At 44.6% G+C, this 24,008-nt stretch overlaps 1 protein-coding gene across 1 annotated transcript in view; it reads left to right on the forward strand.

Annotated features, from left to right (window-relative positions):
- The window catches only part of LOC126273001 (venom dipeptidyl peptidase 4-like), a 238,903-nt gene that overhangs the window by 102,196 nt on the left and 112,699 nt on the right, over positions 1-24,008 (forward strand). The window contains exons 8-9 of the mRNA XM_049976363.1: positions 5,732-5,841; positions 15,766-15,901. Coding sequence (XP_049832320.1) covers positions 5,732-5,841; positions 15,766-15,901 — 246 coding nt within the window. The remainder of the gene's footprint in view (positions 1-5,731; positions 5,842-15,765; positions 15,902-24,008) is intronic.

A 24,008-nucleotide genomic window follows, 5' to 3' on the forward strand; every position in this document is an offset into this window, starting at 1 on the left:
GTGGGCCTGAAGATGACGTTGTTGTTGTTGTTGTTGTTGTTGTTGTGGTCTTCAGTCCTGAGAATGGTTTGATGGAGCTCTCCATGCTACTCTATCCTGTGCAAGCTTCTTCATCTCGCAGTACCTACTGCAACCTACATCCTTCTGAATCTGATTAGTGTATGCATCTCTTGGTCTCCCTCTACGATTTTTACCCTCCACACTGCCCTCCAATACTAAATTGGTGATCCCTTGATGCCTCAGAACATGTCCTACCAACCAGTCCCTTCTTCTAGTCAAGTTGTGCCACAAACTCCCCTTCTCCCCAATTCTATTCAATACCTCCTCATTAGTTATGTGATCTACCCACCTAATCTTCAGCATCCTTCTGTAGCACCACATTTCGAAAGCTTCTATTCTCTTCTTGTCCAAACTATTTATCGTCCATGTTTCACTTCCATACATGGCTACACTCCATACAAATACTTTCAGAAACGACTTCCTGACACTTAAATCTATACTCGCTGTTAACAAATTTCTCTTCTTCAGAAACGCTTTCCTTTGCATTGCGAGTCTACATTTTATATCCTCTCTACTTCGACCATCATCAGTTATTTTACTCCCTAAATAGCAAAACTCCTTTACTGCTTTAAGTGTCTCATTTCCTAATCTAATTCCCTCAGCATCACCCGACTTAACACGACTACATTCCATTATCCTCGTTTTGCTTTTGTTGATGTTCATCTTATATCCTCCTTTCAAGACACTGTCCATTCCGTTCAACTGCTCTTCCAAGTCCTTTGGTGTCTCTGACAGAATTACAATGTCACCGGCGAACCTCGAAGTTTTTATTTCTTCTCCATGGATTTTAATACCTACTCCGAATTTTTCTTTTGTTTCCTCTACTGCTTGTTCAACATACAGATTGAATAACATCGGGGAGAGCCTACAACCCTGTCTCACTCCCTTCCCAACCACTGCTTCCTTTGATGCCCCTCGACTCTTATAACTGCCATCTTGTTTCTGTACAAATTGTGAATAGCCTTACGCTCCCTGTATTTTACCCCTGCCACCTTCAGAATTTGAAAGAGTATATTCCAGTCAACATTGTTCAAAAGTTTTCTCTAAGTCTACAAATGCTAGAAACGTAGGTTTGCCTTTTCTTAATCTTTCTTCTAAGATAAGTCGTAAGGTTAGTATTGCCTCACGTGTTCCAACATTTCTGCGGAATCCAAACTGATCTTCCCCAAGGTCCGCTTCTACCAGTTTTTCCATTCGTCTGTAAAGAATTCGCGTTAGTATTTTGCAGCTGTGACTTATTAAACTGATAGTTCGGTAATTTTCACATCTGTCAACACCTGCTTTCTTTGGGATTGGAATTATTATATTCTTCTCGAAGTCTGAGGGTATTTCGCATGTCTCATACATCTTGCTCACCAGATGGTAGAGTTTTGTTATGACTAGCTCTCCCAAGGCCGTCAGTAGTTCTAATGGAATGTTGTCTACTCCGGGGGCCTTGTTTCGACTCAGGTCTTTCAGTGCTCTGTCAAACTCTTCACGCAGTATCGTATCTCCCATTTCGTCTTCATCTACATCCTCTTCTATTTCCATAATATTGTCCTCAAGTACATCGCCCTTGTATAAGCCTTCTATATACTCCTTCCACCTTTCTGCCTTCCCTTCTTTGCTTAGAACTGGGCTGCCATCTGAGCTCTTGACATTCATACAAGTGGCTCTTTTCTCCAAAGGTCTCTTTAATTTTCCTGTAGGCTGTATCTATCTTACCCCTAGTGAGATAAGCCTCTACATCCTTACATTTGTCCTCTAGCCATCCCTGCTTAGCCATTTTGCACTTCCTGTCGATCTCATTTTTGAGACGATTGTATTCTATTTTGCCTGCTTCATTTACTGCATTTTTATATTTTCTCCTTTCATCAATTAAATTCAATATTTCTTCTGTTACCCACGGATTTCTATTAGCCCTCGTCTTTTTACCTACTTGATCTTCTGCTGCATTCACTACTTCATCCCTCAGAGCTACCCATTCTTCTCTACTGTATTTCTTTCCTCCATTCCTGTCAGTTATTCCCTTATGCTCTCCCTGAAACCCTCTACAACCTCTGGTTCTTTCAGTTTATCCAGGTCCCATCTCCTTAAATTAGCACCTTATGTAGTTTCTTCAGTTTTAATCTACTGTTCATAACCAATAGATTGTGGTGAGAGTCCACATCTGCCCCTGCAAATGTCTTAAATTTAAAACCTGATTCCTAAATCTCTGTCTTACCATTATATAATCTATCTGATACCTTTTAGTATCTCCAGGATTATTCCATGTATACAACCTTCTTTTATGATTCTTGAACCAAGTATTAGCTATGATTAAGTTATGCTCTGTGCAAAATCCTACCAGACGGCTTGCTCTTTTATTTCTTCCCCCCAATCCATATTCACCTACTATGTTTCGTTCTCTCCCTTTTCCTACTGACGAATTCCAGTCACCCATGACTATTAAATTTTCGTCTCCCTTCACTACCTGAATAATTTCTTTTATCTCATCATACATTTCCTCAATTATTTCATCATCTGCAGAGCTAGTTGGCATATAAACTTGTACTATTGTAGCAGGCGTGGGCTTTATGTCTATCTTGGCCACAATAATGCGTTCACTATGCTGTTTGTAGTAGCTTACCCGCACTCCTATTATTTTATTCATTATTAAACCTAGTCCTGCATTACCCCTACTTGATTTTGTATTTATAACCTTGTATTCACCTGACCAAAAGTCTTGTTCCTCCTGCCACCGAACTTCACTAATTCCCACTATATCTAACTTCAACCTATCCATTTCCCTTTTTAAATTTTCTAACCTACCTGCCCGATTAAGGGATCTGACATTCCAGCCTCCGATCCGTAGAACGCCAGTTTTCTTTCTCCTGATAACGACATCCTGTTGAGTAGTCCCCGCCCGGAGATCCGAATGGGGGACTATTTTACCTCCGGAATATTTTACCCAAGAGGACGACAGCATCATTTAATCATACAGTAAAGCTGCATGCCCTCGGGAAAAAGTACGGCCGTAGTTTCCCCTTGCTTTCAGCCATTCGCAGTACCAGTACAGCAAGGCCGTTTTGGTTAATGTTACTAAGCCAGATCAGCGAATCATCCAGACTGTTGCCCCTGCAACTACTGAAAAGGCTGCTGCCCCTCTTCAGGAACCACACGTTTGTCTGGCCTCTCGACAGATACCCCTCCGTTGTGGTTGTACCTACGGTACGGCCATCTGTATCGCTGAGGCACGCAAGCCTCCCCACCAGCGGCAAGGTCCATGGTTCGTGGGGGGGTTACAACATTCAAACTAGTTGCCAAAATAAAATCCACACCTTAAATACAGCTGGAGGAATTTCTTAATTTTTAATGTAAGTTTACTTACTGGTTTGCCATCTATAGAGTTTTCATTTGGCTGCCTCTTATACATCTACAGCATCAGTTAAAAACTTCATGGGGAGTACTTCAGTTGCATGGAGAACATAACCCCTTTTTAAGATTGAAATTTAGCTTCTCATTAACGACTTTCATGATTTTGGCAATAAGTAAATCATTTGTGAACAAAAGAACAAACAAACAAACACCGTCCGAACAGACCGTGAAGGCCCAATGGTACCGACTCGTCCGCCATGTCACCCTCAGCCCTTAGTCAGCATCTGATGCGGATACGGAAGGGAATGTGGTCAGCCCACCGCTCTCCCGACTGTTGTCAGTTTTCGTGACCGGAGCGGCTACTTCTCAATGAACTAGCCCCCCAAGTGACCTCATACGGGCTGAGTGCATCCCATCTGCCAACAACACTGGGCAACCCGAACGGTGGCCCATCCAAGTGCTAGCTAAGCCCGACAGCGTTTAACTTCGGTGGTCTGACGAGAACTGATGTTACCACTGCTGAACAAGGTAGAGGAAATTGTGATCATAAACTAAACCAGGTATCACTCAACTGGAAAGATCGTCCGTCATGGAACATCCCGACGCACTTTTTCACAGCAGTACGATGGACTAAATCAAATTGTTGTCTTATTACAAGACTTGCCGCCACGTAACATGATATAGGTCTAATTACAAACACTGTAGCTTCAATTTCCGAAGGAACTAAATATAGACGAGATTTTGTGTTACTGAGTTTTTACTTATCAACAGTACCAAGTTGTGGCCACTGTTCACTGCTGCTGATATGGCTTCGATCGAAAGGAACATCGTGCTTTCAATCTCTATGCATAAGAGGCAACGTCCTGACTGACAGAATAACTCATCATCGCCCAGCCCAAATCGCTAAGGATACGAGCTTAAAAAATTCTAGAATCTGTGGATCTTATAAAGCAGGCTTCATTAAAAAAGCAACTGGCTGAAATTCCACACCTAAGGGGGTGAAATAGGGGATGTAAGGCTTTTTGAAAGTATGTCACTGTCAAGGGAGCTTTGAAGATAGAACTGTGAAAACTGGTATTTGATTTCTCAGAGAGAAAATAAAAAATAATTGTTTCACCATTTTTGGAAATTCGACCACTAAGGGTGTAAAACAGTGGGCGAAAGTCTTTTTCAAAATAAACAATTACTAAAGAACTACTACAAGATTTTTAAGCCTACATCTATGGCAACTGGTATTTGACTTTTTGGTTAGAAACAAAAAAATACGTGAAACTTCCTGCCAGACAAAACTGTGGGCCGCACCGAGACTCGAACTCGGGACCTTTGCGTTTCGCGGGCAAATGCTCTACCAACTGAGCTACCCAAGCACGACTCACGCCCCGTCCGCACAGCTTTAATTCCGCTAGTACCTCGTCTCCTACCTTCCAAATTTTACAGAAGCTCTCCTGCGACGTTCAGGAGTGCTAGTTCTGTAAAGTTTGGAAGGTAGGAGACGAGGTACTGGCGGAATTATAGCTGTGCGGACGGGGCGTGAGTCGTGCTTGGGTTGCTCAGTCGGTAGAGCATTTGCCCGCGAAACGCAAAGGTCCCGGTCCAGCACACAGTTTTAATCTGCCAGGTAGTTTCATATCAGCGCACACTCCGCTGTAGGTGAAAATTTCATTCTAAAAAAATGCGTGTTTCAATGTTTCTGGGAATTCAGTCCCGAAGGGAGTGCAATAGGGAATGAAAATTTTTCAAGAAAACATTTTGTTACGGCTAAATTTCAGAAAGCTGATATTTGACTTCTCGGTTAGATGTAAAGAAATATTTGTTAGGGGATGAAAGTTGCTATGGAAATATCTCCAGAAGGACTCAAAAGGCATGGTTAACAAAACCTTTCGACTCCACCTACCAGAATACCCTTTTGGTCAGAAGTACACTCGGAGAAGACCATAGTTCAAATGGCTCTATGCACTATGCGACTTAACATCTGAGGTCATCAGTCCCCTAGACTTAGAACTACTTAAACCTAACTAACCTAAGGGCATCACACACATCAATGCCTGAGGCAGGATTCGAACCTGCTACCACAGCAGCAGCGCGGTTGTGGACTGAAGCGCCTAGAATCGCTCGGCCACAGCGGCCAGAGGAGATCATGCTTATATGGAATTAATTAGTGCGAAAAGCTTAGAAGGTGTTATAATTTGTGAACATAAAAATTCGATTAAATGAAAACAAAAAATCTTTGCAAGCCATAACAGTCTACGCGAGCGAAGCAGCGGGCGCTAAGCTAGTCATATATTAAGTATGTACATTTCCTGTACGTTTGACATAAACAGTGTGGATGTTCCAGCCAGGGACGCCCGTAGCCACTGTTCACCTCAGGGTCGCCACTTTGCCGCCCGAAAGATCGACCCCAGTTGCCTTCCAAGAGCTGTTGGCTCCAACAGACGTCGTCGGACAGTAAGTAACTCTTTTTTATATTCAGCTGTCAGTTAATACACTTCACGATCACACAGCCAGTGAAGCTCTCGGAAGCCGATTGCCCCTAACGACGAACAACGCTAAATAACTTCGCATTTTATTATTCACACAGCTCTTACGATTTATGCCTGTAATTAAAATATTACTGTGATGTTTTAGGGGAGAGAGAGAGAGAGAGAGAGAGAGAGAGAGAGAGAGAGAGAGAGAGAGATGAAAGGAATATGCAAACTGCCGATTGCATTTTCATTGACGTCCTAAGTTTTCGGAAACTTCCTTTGTTTTACATTTCGTGTCCTTAAATCAGTTTTCATAAGGATTCCATTCAATGTTGCACAAGAACAACAATTATAAAACTATTTCTACTCTATGATTTATTGCCAAATATAGGAGAAGTATGTATCACTGAAGTTTTCTTATAAAGAGCTACTATTTTCGAGTCGATCATCACTCCTTTTGAAAGTAAAAATGCAGTCCTAATAGCCTTATTTCAACGGCCAAGGTCACAGGAAGGTTTGGTCACTATTATTTGGCTATTGTAAGTAATCGTCTATGTCACAGGAAGGTTTTGGTCATTATTATTTGGCCACTGTAAGTAATCGTCTCTGTTAAGGTAGAATATTTGTTCAAGGTAGCTACTTATTTTATTTTATTTAACTGAAAACCAAGGAAATAATTTACAAGGCTGATAAATGACATCAACTGAATTATTACCCACAAAGGAACATAAAACTTTTATTTTGGCTGGAATTCAGAAACGTGTGTGTCTGTCAATCAAAACAGAAATGTTCACTTTGCAGAGCAGTTACAATATTCTGTAAAATTTGATCAAGCTGAGCTTAAATGTGCTCTGGTCACGTCAGGATAAGAATTAAAGTGGTAAGATAGAGTTCAATGCTTCTGCTCTTGAGCACATAGTTCGCTTCAGTTACTCATTCACTTACAAACATTCCTGAATTGTGGGCAGCTGTCACTAATGCAATGAGCACTGCTTTTTTTTTCAACATTTTCGACTCCAAAGGGTCAATGAAGGAACAGCTGCCTCATCATCAGGGTGGAATGGGATACAGGTCACTCCATGGGAGGTGGTTATACCGAATGAAATAGTCGGGCCATGTTTGTATGCTGTAATAACACAGGACTCATCTTCTATTCAGAAATCTTGAGTAAACATTATCGCCTTCAGTAAAATGATTTTCTTTATTGTATTAGTCTGTTAACATTAGCGCCAGGATGCCAGTTCTTACATTTGACGAGGCATTCTTCTCCACAGTTTAACGATACTCTGAATGTGACTCCAGCAATAAAGTGCAGCAGGAAAGTAATTCATGGAAACCTTTATCCCGGTTATCCAAATTATTTCTGGCACTTTTATTGTAATCCTCTTCTGCACACAGTTCGGACAAAGTTGTAGTTAGCTAAAGAGGCTCTTGGTTTATCAAAGGTGGCGCAATCGGACTGTCTTTCCATTGACTGGACTTGTCACACAATATGTAGTCATGGTGTATCTCTTGGAAAATGAGCACTCAGTTGCTTGTAACTCAGCAGTGATCTCAATGAGATATTTTGTAGCTCTTAAAATTTTAACACCACGAAGACGACATGCAACATATGTTAATTTGGCATTGAGTGTAGTATGTGGTTGGGTAAGTAAATGATGGGCATTTAAGTGCAACTACGAGAAGTCGGTAAGAGCGACGCTATCTACATTCTGTACGCAGGGGTCTGTCCTAAGAGTCGTCAGGTGCATTTTCTCTGGCGTTTCAGCAGATATTTGCAGTTTCGTTTGTGCATTGCGAAGCTGGAGTCAGCTCAAACAAGTACCCCTCATCACGTCTTTCATAGGACCACTAGTGTTGATGAAAGCGTCGGTTCGTTTCTCGTTACCAGCAAAATGTTTTTCAAACCGGAATTTTACGTGCTGAGTCGATAAAGCGGTCCCAGATTAATCTATTGCGATAATTATTTTATCGATATGTATTAACAGGGAAGTAAATGTCGATAAATAACCAGTAGGGCCTACTCCAGCAGCGATAGCACTGTGCTTCTCCGCGCTGACTGCTACCGCCAAGCGCGCAGCCCTACTGAATCGCTGCCTTGTGTTTTACTGTCCCTGTTAATATATATCGCTGAAACGAATATCAGATTAGAATAATGTCGGTGCACTATATCGAATGTCCATGTAAAATTTCGACTTAAAAATAATTTTGTTTTTAATGGGAAACAAACCGTCGCTTTCTGTTGACACTAGATGTCGCATGAAAGACGTGCAGAGGGGTAATTCATTTTCCTGAATATAGGTACACAACGCAAAAACTAAAATGCAAATGTTTGCCGAAACGCCAAAAAAAAAAATACGCCTGACGACTCTTAGGAGAGACACTGGGTATAATAAAAGATAAAGCAGTGGGTTTCCCATTCAGGAATCGCATTTGAGCGTTCGTTGTTTGCAAAAACATTATAGCTCCTGTAACAAAAGTAATATACACTGAAGAGCCAAAGAAACTGGTACATCTGCCTAATATCGTGTAGTGCCCCCGCAAGCACGCAGAAGTGCCGCAACACAACGTGGCATGAACTCGACTTTCGTCTGACATACTGCTGGAGGGAATAGACACCATGTATGATGAAGGGCTGTCCATAAATCCGTAAGAGTAAGAGGGGTAGAGAGCTCTTCTGAACAGCATGTTGCAAGGCATCCTAAATTTGCTCATCAATGTTCATGTCTAGGGAATTTAGTGGACAGCGGAAGTGTTTAAACTCAGAATAATGTCCCTGGAGCCGCTATGTAGCAATTTTGGACGTGTCGGGTGTCGTATTGTCCTCATGGAATTGCCCAAGTCCCCACCAGCTTGAACAGACCCTGCTGACATGCAGGGTCCAAGGATTCATGAGGTTGTCTCCGCACCGTACACGTCCATCCGCCTTCATAAAATTTGTAACGAGACTCCTCCGACCAGGCAACATGTTTCCAGTCATCAACTATCCAACGTCGGCGTTGACGGGATCAGGCGACTCATAAAGCTTGGTGTAGCGCTGTCATCACGGGTACTCGAGTGGACCTTTGGCTCCGAAAGCCCATATCGAAAATGCTTCGTTGAATGGTTCGTTCGCTGGCACTTGTTGATGGCCCAGCATTGAAATGTGCAGCAATTTGCGAAACGGTTGCACATCTGTCACGTTGATGCGATTCTCTTCAGTCATCGTTGGTCCCGTTGTTGCAGGATCTTTTTCCGGCCGCAGCGATGTCGGAGATTTGTTTTTTGACCGGGATCCTGATATTCACGGTACATTCGTGAAACGATCATACGGCAAAATCCCCACTTCACCGCTCCCTCGGAAATGCTGTGTCCCATCGCTCGCGCGCTGTCTATAGCACCACGTTCAAACTGACTTACATCTTGATAACCTGTCATTATAGCAGTAGTAACCGAGCTAACAATTTTTCCAGATACTTGTTCTCTTACATAGACGTTTCCGACCGCAGCGCCATATTCAGCCTGTTTATGTATCTGTGTATTTGAATACGCATGTCTATGCCAGATTCTTTGCCGCTTCAGTGTAGTACGTGTAGAAATTCGACAGTGGAAGGGCTGTGACCTTCCGAGACTGTGGTTTTTATTCCGTGATATTGTCGCTTACATTGATCGGGATCCAATGACTGCCGTGTGAATATGGAGTTGATGGGTTCAGGAGGGCCATACTCAACGTTGTGCAGGTCCTTGATGATTCGTGCGACTAGAGCCCGAGAGGACAGTCCTATTGTTCACTTGGCTGTTCAGTTTGTATACCCTTATCACCTACCTTGATTCAGAAAATAGGTAGACAAGTGTGCATGCAAACGATACAACGACATATGTATCATCACGGACTCTCAGCATGGCAACTATTGTTGAAGATTCACTTGGCTATGATGCGTCAAAGCACGACGTTGGACACGCGAACAGCACCACGTCGTCTTATCGGACGCGCTTAACTTCTGCTTACAACATCGTGGCAGACATATCCGCGAGTAGAAATGTAGAGAGAAGCAAACGTTTTTAGACTGCATTATTCATTGCCCTGAGGACCCCTCATTTGGTGTGATGGTATGGGATGCCATTTGGTACACAGTCTCTCGTTCGTACAGCCGATAATCTGGACAGAAGCCGTTACGTTTATGACATGTCCGTGATGTTTATCTTTCAACGAGGTGATGCAAGATCACATGGTGCTTGTGCTATTCTGGCCTTTTCTCTATGCGGAGGGCGTTATACTGTTGCGTTGGCCAGCACGTTCTCCGGATGTATTACCCACGAAAAACATAGGCTTCTGATTTGCGGAGAGACTGTCGTGCCACTACTCGCCAGCCACTACCACTAATGAAACCTGGCATAGAGTTGAAGCTACATGGAAAGCCACACTCGTTTCTGTACTGGCGCTCGATTTGACTTGATGCTCACCCGAGCTAGAGACTCTGCTGCTGCCAGAAATTGCATCCTGTACACAGGCAAATACGCTGTCCTGTCACGTTAATGATGGTGGCGAGTTCCTATGGGACTAAACTGCTGAGGTCATAAAAAATGGTTCAGATGGCTCCAACATGGCTTAACATCGTAGGTCATCAGTCCCATAGACTTAGAACTACTTAAACCTAACTAACCTATCACACACACCCATGCCCGAGGCAGGATTCGAACCTACGACCGTAGCAGCCGCGTGGTTCCGGAATGAAGCGCCTAGAACCACTCGACCGAAACGGCCGGCCTGAGGTCATCGGTCTCTAGGCTTACACATTACTGAGTCTAAGTTAAAGTAACTTACGCTAAGCACAACACACACACACACACCCATGCCCGAGGGAGGACTCGAACCTCCGATGGGGCGAGCCGCGCGAACCGTGGTGAGACGACACACTGATGGGACTACCTATCGAAAATCTAAATAATACCCTTTTGAAGCCGGCCGCAGTGCCCGAGCGGTTCTAGGCGCTACAGTCCGGAACCGCGCGACTGCTACGGTCGCAGGTTCGAATCCTGCCTCGGGCATGGATGTGTGTGATGTCCTTAGGTTAGTTAGGTTTAAGTAGTTCTAAGTTCTAGGGGACTGATGACCTCGGATGTTAAGTCCCATAGTGCTCAGAGCCATTTGAACCATCTGAACCCTTTTGAAGCGCGGCTGTTGCGAGACGGCCAAGCACTTAAATGTGAATTGCAGAGTAGTCATGTAGATGCTGAAAGAGAGTCAGTGACGTTCTGGTAGGTATCGACAGGGTTGTGGAACCACGCCGATTCCAGTGCAATAGCCAGCCTGGTTTCTGGGTCGTGGATCCAAGGAATACCACGAAAACATTCCCCAAACAATAACACTCCCTCCTCCGGCACGTATCCTTCGAACGATAGTTGCAAGGTGCTTGCTTTCTGATGCTTCACGCCATACATGCCAACGGCCATCTGTCCGATGGAGCATAAAATGTTGTTCATCAGAAAAGGCCACCTGTCCCTACTCAGTGGACGTCTAGTTGCTTTATTGGCGTCCAAATTTCAGCCTTCGTCGGCGATGAACAGCAGTCAGCATGCGTACATGAACCAGACAACTGCTGCAGCACCTTTAGCGAAACGGTCGTTGAGGGAACACTGTTGGTACCCCTTGGCTTATCTGGGTGGTCCGTTGTTCAACAGCTGCATGCATGTTCGCCCGTACACCTGTCTGCAGCCGTCGTTCACCCCTCATCTATGGCCCGTGGTGCACCGCAATTAGCACAGCCCTGTTTTTGATGGTGCTATTTTGCGATACACAGTATACTTACACCACAGGTGCACGCAAACAGTTTACAAACCTAGCCCTTTCGGAAATGCTTCCACTCCTGGCCCGAGAGCCAATGATCACGCCCTTTTGGGCGTCAGGAAAAACGTTCCGTTTCCGCACAGCATTACGACAACAATTGCACTGAATGAGATTTTCACTCTGCAGCGGAATGTGCGCTAATATGAAACTTCCTGGCAGATTAAAACTGTGTGCCGGACCGAGACTCGACCTCGGGACCTTTGCCTTCCGCTGGAAAGTGCTCTACCATTTCAGCTACCCAAACACGACTCATGCCCCCTCCTCACAGCTTAACTTCTGCCACTACTGTTGTGTTGGCAGAAGAGCCAACACCGTGTTACTAGAGGAGGCCGAAATGCACGTGTTTTAGCTCACTCAGGCTGGAGTCTGGAGGGAAGAACTATACTGACGTGAGGTCTGGAACATGACAAGGAATTACATTCAGAAAGCAGACGTAATTAGATTGATACTTAACTTTAATCCAGTAATGATGAACGTCGCTCTTGACGGTACATGATTCACAATATTGCTAGTTCGTAGCAAATGATGTAGCTGAAGGCTATGCTAAACTGTCGTCTCTGCAAATGAGAGCGTATGTAGTCAGTGAACCATCGCTACCAAAGTCGGCTGTACAACTGGGGCGAGTGCTAGGAAGTCTCTCTAGACCTGCCGTGTGGCGGCGCTCGGTCTGCAATCATTGATAGTGGCGACACGCGGGTCCAACGTATACTAACGGACCGCGGCCGATTTAAAGGCTGCCACCTAGCAAGTGTGGTGTCTGGCGGTGACACCACAAGTACCTCGTCACCTAGGTAGGAGACGAGATAACAGACGAAGTGCTGGCAGAAGTTAAGCTGTGAGGAGGGGCGTGAGTCGTGCTTGGGTAGCTCAGATGGTAGAGAATTTTTCATCGAAAGGCAAAGGTCTCGAGTTCGAGTCTCGGTCCGGCACACAGTTTTAAACTGCCAGGAAGTTTCAACAGTTGCACTGTTTTCGCGTCCCCCAAACACGCTTTATACTTCCCTCCACTGCTAGTGCTGCCAGCTTCCGTCTGTGAGTGGCTATAGCACCTTGACGTCAAACATAGTCGATGTTCACGTTAACGTGACTGGACCGTGTATAATCACCTATCTTAACTGCTATGCTGTATACAGAAAATAAAATTCTGTTACTTGTCTCTTAATGGTCAACACTGTATAAAACCACTTTCCAACGAGTTCGCAGATTAAAACCTTCATGTAATTTGGCATGAGAGTGCCAGCCGTTGGAAAATCACTATAATATCTGATGGGAAGTCTTGCCTAGTTCTCCTTACAGCCAGAACCTTCCATCATTAGGCTACGATCCTTCACGGCCAGTGTCGCTGTGAAGTTATAGAGATACTACAGTTTAATAAGTCACAGCTGCAAAATACAAACGCGAATTCTTTACCGACGAATGGAAATGTTGGAACACGTGAGGCAATACTGACCTTACGACTTATCTTAGAAGAAAGATTAAGGAAAGGCAAACCTACGTTTCTAGCATTTGTACACATAGAGAAAGCTTTTGACAATGTTGACTGGAATACTGTCTTTCAAATTCTAAAGGTGGCAGGGGTAAAATACAGGGAGCGAAAGGCTATTCACAATTTGTACAGAAACCAGATGGCAGTTATAAGAGTCGAAGGGCATCAAAGGGAAGCAGTGGTTGGGAAGGGAGTGAGACAGGGTTGTAGCTTCTCTGCGATGTTATTCAATCTGTATATTGAGCAAGCAGTAAAGGAAACAAAAGAAAAATTCGGAGTAGGTATTAAAATCCTGGGAGAAAAAATAAAAACTTTGAGGTTCGCCGATGACATTGTAATTCTGTCAAACAGCAAAGGACTTGGAAGAACAGTTGAGCGGAATGGACAGTGTCTTGAAAGGAGGATATAAGATGAACATCAACAAAAGCAAAACGAGAATAATGGAATGTAATCGAATTAAGTCGGGTGATGCTGAGGGAATTAGATTAGGAAATGAGACACTTAAAGTAGTAAAGGAGTTTTGCTATTTGGGGAGTAAAATAACTGATGATGGTCGAAGTAGAGAGGATATAAAATGTAGACTGGCAATGGCAAGGAAAGCGTTTCTGAAGAAGAGAAATTTGTTAACATCGAGTATAGATTTAAGTGTCAGGAAGTCATTTCTGAAAGTATTTGTATGGAGTGTAGCCATGTATGGAAGTGAAACATGGACGATAAATAGTTTGGACAAGAAGAGAATAGAAGCTTTCGAAATGTGGTGCTACAGAAGAATGCTGGAGATTAGATGGGTAGATCACATAACTAATGAGGAGGAATTGAATAGGATTGGGGAGAAGTTTGTGGCACAACTTGACTAGGAGAAGGGACCGGTTGGTAGGGCATGTTCTGAGGCATCAAGGGATCCCAAATTTAGCAATGGTGGGCAGTGTGGAGGGTAAAAATCATAGAGGGAGACCAAGAGATGAATACACTAAGCAGATTCAGAAGGACGTAGGTTGCAGTAAGTACTGGGAGATGAAGAAGCTTGCACAGGATAGAGTAGCATGGAGAGATGCATCAAACCAGTCTCAGGACTGAAGACTACAACACCAACAACAACAACATACAGAAAATAAGTAAAATTCTGTTACTTGTCTCTTAATGGTCAGAGAGATGCATCAAACCAGTCTCAGGACTGAAGACTACAACACCAACAACAACAACATACAGAAAATAAGTAAAATTCTGTTACTTGTCTCTTAATGGTCAGGACTGTATAAACCCCGTTCCCAACGATTTCGCAGATTAAAACCTTCGTGTGCTTTGGCATGAGAGCGTCAGCCGTTGGAAAACCACTATAATATCTGATGGGAAGTGTTGCCTCGTTCTCCTTACAGCCAGGACCTTCCGTCATTAGGCTACCATCCTTCACGGCCAGTGTCGCTGTGAAGTGACCACAGTCGGCTGCTGAGCATAATGCATTGGACAGGAATGCGGTAGCCAGTCTTGCCAGCATTCTGATGCACTCTAGAGCAGACTAGGGTGCTCCGTTTTAAAAACTTTTACATGAGTGCTGTGATCTGATGAAGTGCGAAGGACGAAATGTATTAAACCCTCTCACCTCTTCAGTGGACTGCGATCAGTGCGACTGTCTGCAGTGTTGGAGGTCCGGGTTCGATTCCCGGCTGGATCAAAAATTTTATCCATTCGTGGACTGGCTGTTGTGTTGACATCATTATCATTTCATCGTCATTAAAGTGCAAGGTGCCAAAGTGATGTCAAATAAAAAGACTTGCGCTAGGCGATCGAACGACCTCAGACGGGTTTCCCAGTCAATAATGCTATACGATCATTTCAGTTTTTACCGCAGTAATATCGATCAAATTCATCATTCTTGCATACATGTTATCAGCAGCTGCTGTAAAATCATTTATAGAAGCTGGTTGCTACGCATGCAACTACTGAAATGCCTTAGTTCGCGACGATACGTGCTTTCTAGTATTAAGTTAAAATGATAGGACTTTATACGTCCGTTCCTTGCTTAAAATGGCGAGCATGGCAGCATGTACGTTTCACTAAAATTTTATTTTGTGCCACTCTTGCTGTAAATAAAAAATAAAAGAAATGACGAGCCCAAGGCTGACAATGAAGACTATTGATAAGGCAATATTTGTCTATAACACAGACCTTTTGTAGCCGTAGGTGGGATTGGAATGAGGAGAAGGGCTGTATCCGAGCTCCACAACTCACCCTTGCAGGCATTCTTTGACCTGCACGCTGTAAAAAATTCCGCGTGATAAAGGCTGAAGAAAAGAGGCAGCGAATTTAACCGTTGTCAAACGTGAATAGTAACTGTCGAAAGAGACAAAATAATGCAGATAACTGACGTGTTAGCTATAAAGGTTGTGACGGTGTGCTGTGTATATTTGAGATATTTTTATTGTGGATTAAAAGAGAGACAAATTTGGATGCTTTGCGTTCTGACTGACCATCGTGATTAATGATAAAAGACCAAGTTTGACAGCTGCTAACAGCTATATTCAAAGAAGCTAGTATAACGAAGAAAACGTATGAGTGTTTGCGTCTCTAAATGGAAAACTGTGTTTTTTTTACAGTGACCATAACCTCGAAGATATAGTATGGACCGATAGCGACATTTTAATGGCTTCATGGAAAAATCGAGTTGAAAACATAAACCAGATTGTCAGCTACAATACTTCCAAAAAGATGGGGCGTCTTCGTGGACAGAAGGTAAATGCTGCACTCTATCATTGGTTATTGTCTGCAAAAAGAAGATAATGAAGTATTTAACTTGAACATATGGCATTTCATGAACAGCCTTCTGTGAATCTTCTAATAGATTTTAGTTTAAATATGTACTAAGTGTTCAATTAATAGAAAATTTTTACCTGGAAATGTTCGCAGTATCTTATTTATATTTGTGGGCCGTTAGTGAGTTATTTCTGTGAGCTTCTAAACAGAGTGTAACTCACTTAAATTTGTCTGAATGCTTTTGCAGTTTAATCGTAAACAGTTCTTGCATGAAGATAAATTCTTCTCGGGTTGACATCCGAGTCAATGCGTTGTTCTCCAGCAACGTTTCAGCAAGTTTCTTACTTGCCATCTTCACACTTCGCCTGAAGATGGCAAGTAAGAAACTTGCTGAAACGTTGCTGGAGAACAACGCATTGACTCGGCTGTCAACCCGAGAAGAATTTATCTTCAAGATTCGCCGAGAAAGCCTGCATTCTCATATTTCTTGCATGTTTTTGTAGTTTAGTCTTTTATCGTCTGTAGTATCAATAGCAACTGTGATTGCTGTGCTGGGATGCTAGCTGAGTTGGTGACCCTTCACTCACGGCTTCAGAAGGTGTTGGCTTCAGTCACGTAGTTTGAGGCTGTTGCCAATGGATATCACTTTGGGGGATGGGACATGAGGATCTGAGGGATTACCAGCTTGTCAACTACTCAGGCCATCCCATTCACTCACTGCCCGCAGTGAGGTTGATACCTCAGCTGTGGCTGAGTGGCAGGTTGTTTCAACTTGTGACAGGCAGTCAAAGATTTTCGAGGGGCCGATCCAAAAGCCCCCGCGCTTCGTCTGACAAACAGGTTTCAGTTATATTTGATCGGAGGCTTTCCCGACGTATGTGTTGTTTCCAGGTTTCCGCCCACATACTCTCTCGCACAACACCTAGCAGGTCTGCTCAGACCGTCTGTGGGAAAATGCGAAAACCATATTCGCAACTCAACAGACTTCATTCATCATCTTAAGGAGCTGACCCTACGAGAAACAGACATCATGGTGAGCTTTGATGTGGTGTCACTGTTCACAAGGGTCCCGCTAGAAGATTCGATTCACTTTATCAGCGAGAAATTCGGTCCCGAGTTAACACAACAGTTCAGGCACGTACTTACATCCACCTACTTCGTCTTCAACGGCCAATACTAAGAGCAAACCGATGGTGTGGCTATGGGGAGCCCTCTCTCACCAATGGTAGCCAACTTATTTTTGGAGAGTTTCGAAGAGAAGGCACTTCAATCGGCCGAACGGAAGGAAACCCGTGTGTTTTTACCGATACGTGGACGACATGTTTGTCATCTGGCCCCACGGACATGATCATCTACAGACGTTTTTAGAACATCTAAATTCCGTCCACGACAACATAGGTTCACCATGGAGGTCGAGAAGGAAGGGAAATTACGCTTTCTTGATGTACTCGTAGAGCGGAGATCAAATGGTACACTGGGTCATAGCGTAAATCGCAATCCTACACATACGGACCTATATCTACATGCCTCGAGTTGCCACCATCCTGCACAACTCAACGGGATACTCAACACACTGGTTCATAGGGCACACTCGATATCTGACGAACTACGTCTGCACAAAGAACTCAAACACCTAGAAAATGTGTTTCACAAGAACGGATACAGCAAACGACAGATTCAGACAGCCCTGAGACGACGGAAACACTGCAGAAACCCAGATGAAGAACAGTCTAAAGATGAGGAAACAAGCCTTGCCTTTCTACCATATGCACGCAACGCGACATTAAAAATTGGGAGACTGCTAAAACAACACAAAATTGACACGGTCTTCCATCCACCATCCGAGATCCTACTGGGGACAGTGAAAGACGGATTTGGCCTCAAGAAAGCGGGCGTATATAATATTCCATGTGGTTGCGGCAAGTCCTACATCGGTCAAACAATCCGAACAGTCGAAGGCCGCTGCAAAGAACATCAACGCCACACGCACCTAGGCCAGCCCACCAAATCGGCACTGGCAGAACACTGCTTGGAAACTGGACACAACGCGAAGTACGAAGAGACCAAGATTCTAGCCCCTGCCAGTTTCTACTGGGACAGCATCTTCAAGGAGGTCATTGAAATTCGCGTAACGGACAGTCTCATAAACCGAGACACAGGTTTTCAACTAAGCAAGGCGTGGCACATATTACTTAACTCCATCAAGGAGTCACGCCACAAGCGGACACAAGACCTTTCTAGACGATCCGCAATCGAAGCGTCGGCGCTCACACTCGGAATGTCAGCGGCCACAGTCGGACCGTCGGGGAATCGAAGCCCGACTGACGGACATACACTCCTGGACATGGAAAAAAGAACACATTGACACCGGTGTGTCAGACGCACCATACTTGCTCCGGACACTGCGAGAGGGCTGTACAAGCAATGATCACACGCACGGCACAGCGGACACACCAGGAACCGCGGTGTTGGCCGTCGAATGGCGCTAGCTGCGCAGCATTTGTGCACCGCCGCCGTCTGTGTCAGACAGTTTGCCGTGGCATACGGAGCTCCATCGCAGTCTTTAACACTGGTAGCATGCCGCGACAGCGTGGACGTGAACCGTATGTGCAGCTGACGGACTTTGAGCGAGGGCTTATAGTGGGCATGCGGGAGGCCGGGTGGACGTACCGCCGAATTGCTCAACACGTGGGGCGTGAGGTCTCCACTGTACATCGATGTTGTCGCCAGTGGTCGGCGGAAGGTGCACGTGCCCGTCGACCTGGGACCGGACCGCAGCTGGGCTACGGTCCCGCATACCGTTAGGCCGTCTTCCGCTGACGACCCAACATCGTGCAGCCCGCCTCCAGTGGTGGCCCGACAGGCGTGAATGGAGGGACGAATGGAGACGTGTCGTCTTCAGCGATGAGAGTCGCTTCTGCCTTGGTGCCAATGATGGTCGTATGCGTGTTTGGCGCCGTGCAGGTGAGCGCCACAATCAGGACTGCATACGACCGAGGCACCCAGGGCCAACACCCGGCATCATGGTGTGGGGAGCGATCTCCTACACTGGCCATACACCTCTGGTGATTGTCGAGGGGACACTGAATATTGCACGGTACATCCAAACCGTCATCGAACCCATCGTTCTACCATTCCTAGACCGGCAAGGGAACTTGCTGTTCCAACAGGACAATGCACGTCCGCATGTATCCCGTGCCACCCAACGTGCTCTAGAAGGTGTAAGTCAACTACCCTGGCCAGCAAGATCTCCGGATCTGTCCCCCATTGAGCATGTTTGGGACTGGATGAAGCGTCGTCTCACGCGGTCTGCACGTCCAGCACGAACGCTGGTCCAACTGAGGCGCCAGGTGGAAATGGCAAGGCAAGCCGTTCCACAGGACTACATCCAGCATCTCTACGATCGTCTCCATGGGAGAATAGCAGCCTGCATTGCTGCGAAAGGTGGATATACACTGTACTAGTGCCGACATTGTGCATGCTCTCTGTTGCCTGTGTCTATGTGCCTTTGGTTCTGTCAGTGTGATCATGTGATGTATCTGACCCCAGGAATGTGTCAATAAAGTTTCTCCTTCCTGGGACAATGAATTCACGGTGTTTTTATTTCAATTTCCAGGAGTGTAAATAACACTGACAATTAGAAGACAGACCATTCCATCAGAACCACCTGATGATGGCGGAAAGGTTATACGCCGAAATATCATGGGACTTCAACGATCTCATCGGGCTGGGCACCCGAGAGCCCTGGGAACAACAGGTTTCAGTTACTATCTGTGGCTACTACTGATGAAGATTCTGATCCCTGTTGATTACTGGCAGTTGGAAGCTGCAATGTTAGGCACATAATGGGGCCCCTGAGGGGTATGGTTGCCAAGGAGCAGAACAAGTCCAGTTTTACCTTGTGTGGATGCCCAGGGGATCATCCAACATGTGTCACGGATCCTTCTAGAAGCCAGGAAGAACAAAAGGCGCAGTCAACGGCAGGTGATGGCTCATGTCGGTGCTAAGAATGTGTGTCACTTCAGATTGGATGGGATTCTCTTTGGTTGTCCTGATTTCCGGTGGTTGTCTGAGGTTGTGAAGGCTTCCAGTTTTGTTTGCGAGATGAAGGCGGGGGTCACCATCTTTGACGTCATCGACAAGACCGATTGCAGACTTTTGGAACAGAGCCGAGTCAAGGGTGTGAATCAGATGCTTAGATGGTCCAGCGACCATGAATGTTGCAGATTCCTCGAATTGCGCCATAGGTTGGTGGAGTTTTAAGTTGTGCTTAATAGGTTAGGGGTCCATTACAGGCAGGAGATGGCTGCAAGGTTAGTGGGCTTGACTGAACGGTTTTTTAGGTTAGAGAGTCTCAGGAAAGTAAAACAAGAGCTTGAGTCTCAAAAGGTACAGGGCAAACACAGGACGAGGGCAGAGGTAGCAACAGTCCGTATTGTAGTTGTAAATTGTTGTAGCGTTGTTGGGAAAGAACCAGAGCTCAAAGCGCCAGTAGTGAGCAGTGAGGCTCAAATCGTTACCTGCACTGAAAGCTGGCTAAAACTGTAGAGGCATTCACCCCAAATTTTTGTAAAGGGAAGGGTAGTTTAAATACAGTTGGTGGTGGCGTCTTTGTTGCTGTTAGAATTAGTTTATCCTGTACTGAAACTGAATTTGCTGTGAGGTATTGTGAGTAGAAGTTTTACTTTACAACCGACATAAATTAACAATTGGTTCCTTTTTATCGACCCCCTGACTGAGATGATACAGTTCTTTAAAGTTTCAAGAAAACCTTTCGCCTCAAATAGGTGCCCCACTCATGCAGATGACTTCATTTTGCACTCGATATGTTGGCAAAAATATGCGTTTTAAGTATGTGGTAGGCATAAAACGAAATTATACTAAATGCTTTCTCCGAAAACTGTTTACAGCAAATAAAGGAGCCCACTGTAAGTGTATGGGGTTGCGAAAATATAGTTGACCTCTTAGGAACAAATAACCATGAGCAAACGGGAGCATCATAGTGAATACAAGATCATTATACGAGACTGAATACTATAATTTCCATATCCTGCAAAAATAAAAGCAACATATATCTAAAGAAGATCAAAATTCGCTTGATGAGTTCATAAGAGACAACGAACTAACGATGTAGTTGTAGACCCGATGTGGCTTAAATTCATAAAATTGTACCGACGGGAGTTGAGAAATTTTTAGCAAATACGTTAGTAAGTGAAGGAGTTGATGATACACAAAACAGGCCAGACATTGTTGCGAAAGCAACAAGAAAAGCATGTCAAATTTAAAAGGACGCAATATCTGCAAGACACGAAGTTTTACGAAAGCCCGAAATTTAGGGAAGACTTCAGTGAGATATGCTTTTAATACCCATAGATTCCACAACGAAATTCTGTCTCGAAATCTGACAGAAAATAAAAAGAGATTCTGGTCGTATGTAAGGTACACCAACGGCAAGACAATCAATACCTTCACCGGGCGATACCAGTGGAAGTGTTGCCGATGACAATGCGACTAAAGCGGAGATAGTAAATATGGATTTCAGAAATTTCTTCATCAAACAAGACGAAGTGAACATTCCAGAATTCGACTCAAGAACTGCTGTCAACATGAGGACTTAGAAGCACATGTACTCGGTGTAGTGAAGCAATTCTTCCTGTTCAGAACGTGTGACAATTACGTTCCTTTCAGAGTGGCTGATAGAGTAGCCTCGTTCTTAGCAGTCATATACATATGGTCGCTTGACGAAAGGTACGTACCTAAAGACTGGAAAGTAGCACAAACCACACCAGTAATCCAGAAATGAAGTAATACCACGCTGAATTGCAGACTCATATCGAGTATGTTGATTTGAAGTAGATTTTTGGAATATGTACTGTATTCGAAAATACAAATTACTTCGAAGAAACCGATTTAATGACACATAATCATAAGGGATATAGGAAGTATCGTTCTTGCGAGGTACACGAAGTAATGAGAGATATTGACAGGGGATCTCACATTGATTCCATATTTATAGATTTCCAGAAGGGTTTTGACACAGTTACTCACAAGCAGCTTCTAATCAAATTTCGTGACTAAGGAGTATCATCTTAGTTGTACGACTGGATTCGTGATTTCCAGCCACGAAGGTCACAGTTCATAGTAACAGACGGAAAGTCATCGAGCGGAAAAGAAGTCATATCAGGCCTTCCCCAACGAAGTGATGCAGGTCCTCTGCTATTCTTAATCCTTATGAACGATTTAGAAGACAATCGGAGCAGCACTCTTAGGGTGTTTGCAGATGATGCTCCAGTTTAGCGTCCAGCAAAGTCATCGGACGTTCAAAACCAATTGCAAAATGATTTACGCAAGATATTTGTTTGGTGCGAAAAGTGGCAATTGACTCCAAATAGTGGCAAGTGTGAGGTCATCCACACGAACACTAACTGGAATCGGTCAGCTTCGACAAATAACACAAATTTATGACTATCAATTCAACGATATACCTAAGGATTACAATTAAGAACAACTTAAATCGGAACGATCACATACATGATGTCGTGGGGATGGCGAGCAAAAGACTGTCCTTTCTTGACAGAACACTGAAAAGATTCGACAGGTCTACTAAAGCAGAGTGCCTACACTACGCTTGTTCGTTCTCTTCTGGAATTTTGGAGAGCGGCGTGGGATGGCTACCAGATAGGATTGACAGAAGAATCGAAAATGATCAAAGAGGCACAGCTCGTTTTGTATTATCGCGAAATAGCGGTGAGAGTGTCACGAGTATGATAAGGGAGTTCAGATGGCTATTATTAAAACAAAGGACATTTCAATCACCAATTTTCTCCTCCGGAAGCGAAAATATTTTGTTTACGACCAACTTTATAGGGAGAAGTGAATGTAATAATAAAACAAGAGAAATCAGAGCACGCGCAGTAACATTTGAGAGCGGAGAGTGGAACGGAAGAGATATAGTATGAAGGTGGTTCGTTAACCCTCTGCCAGACACTTAAGTGTGAACTGCAAAGGAGTCGTATAGATGTACACTATTGGTCATTAAAATTGCTACACCGCGAAGATGACGTGTTACAGACGCTAAATTTAACCGACAGTAAGAAGATGCTGTGATACGCCAATGATTAGCTTTCCAGAGCATTCACACAAGGTTGGCACCGATGGCGACACCTACAACGTACTGACATGAGGAAAGTTTCCAACTGATTTATCACACACAAACAGGAGTTGATGAGCGTTGCCTGGTGAAACGTTGTTGTGATGCCTCGTGTAAGGAGGAGAAATGCGTACCATCACGTTTCCGACTTTGGTAAAGATCGGGTTGTAGACTACCGCGATTGCGGTTTATCGTATCGCAAAATTGCTGCTCGCGTTGGCCGAGACCCAATGATTATTAGCAGAATATGGAAGCGGTGGGTTCAGGAGGGTAATACGGAACGCCGTGCTGGATCCTAACGGCCTCGTATCATTAGCAGTCGAGATGACAGGCATCTTATCGGCATGGCTATAACGGATCGTGCAGCCACGACTCGATCCCCGAGTCAACAAATGGGGACGTCTGCAAGACAACAACCATCTGCTCGAACAGTTCGACGACGCTTGCAGCAGCATGGACTATCAGCTTGGAGACCATGGCTGCGGGTACCCTTGACGCTGCATCACAGACAGGAGCGCCTGCGATGGTATACTCAACAGCGAACCTGGGTGTACGATGTGATGCCAACTGATCCATCTCGTCGCGTTCTATGGCCTTCTGTGAACCATTATGCCAGCTCCCGTTGCACTACTGCAATGTATGCATCACATTCTCTCATGCCAATAATGCGCCCTCTTTCAAACTCACCGATTTGAAGGCACGGTTCGTACTTACGTATGCGAGGCATCCTGCACGTCTGCTCAAGTCACACTGATCCATTACCTTTGGTTTATAGCGACAACGAGAGCCACAGGCACACTTTACCGGTAAGTGGTGTTGCGCCGCGATATCGATGTTGACCTTGAATCCGCGGGCCGACATGGTCCAAATGCCGATCATTTCTGCATAACATACTGATGTACAAGTCGTGTGACGGTGAACGTCCCACTTCTAGTC

Source organism: Schistocerca gregaria, chromosome 5, assembly GCF_023897955.1.
Source record: "Schistocerca gregaria isolate iqSchGreg1 chromosome 5, iqSchGreg1.2, whole genome shotgun sequence".
Taxonomy (NCBI): domain Eukaryota; kingdom Metazoa; phylum Arthropoda; class Insecta; order Orthoptera; family Acrididae; genus Schistocerca; species Schistocerca gregaria.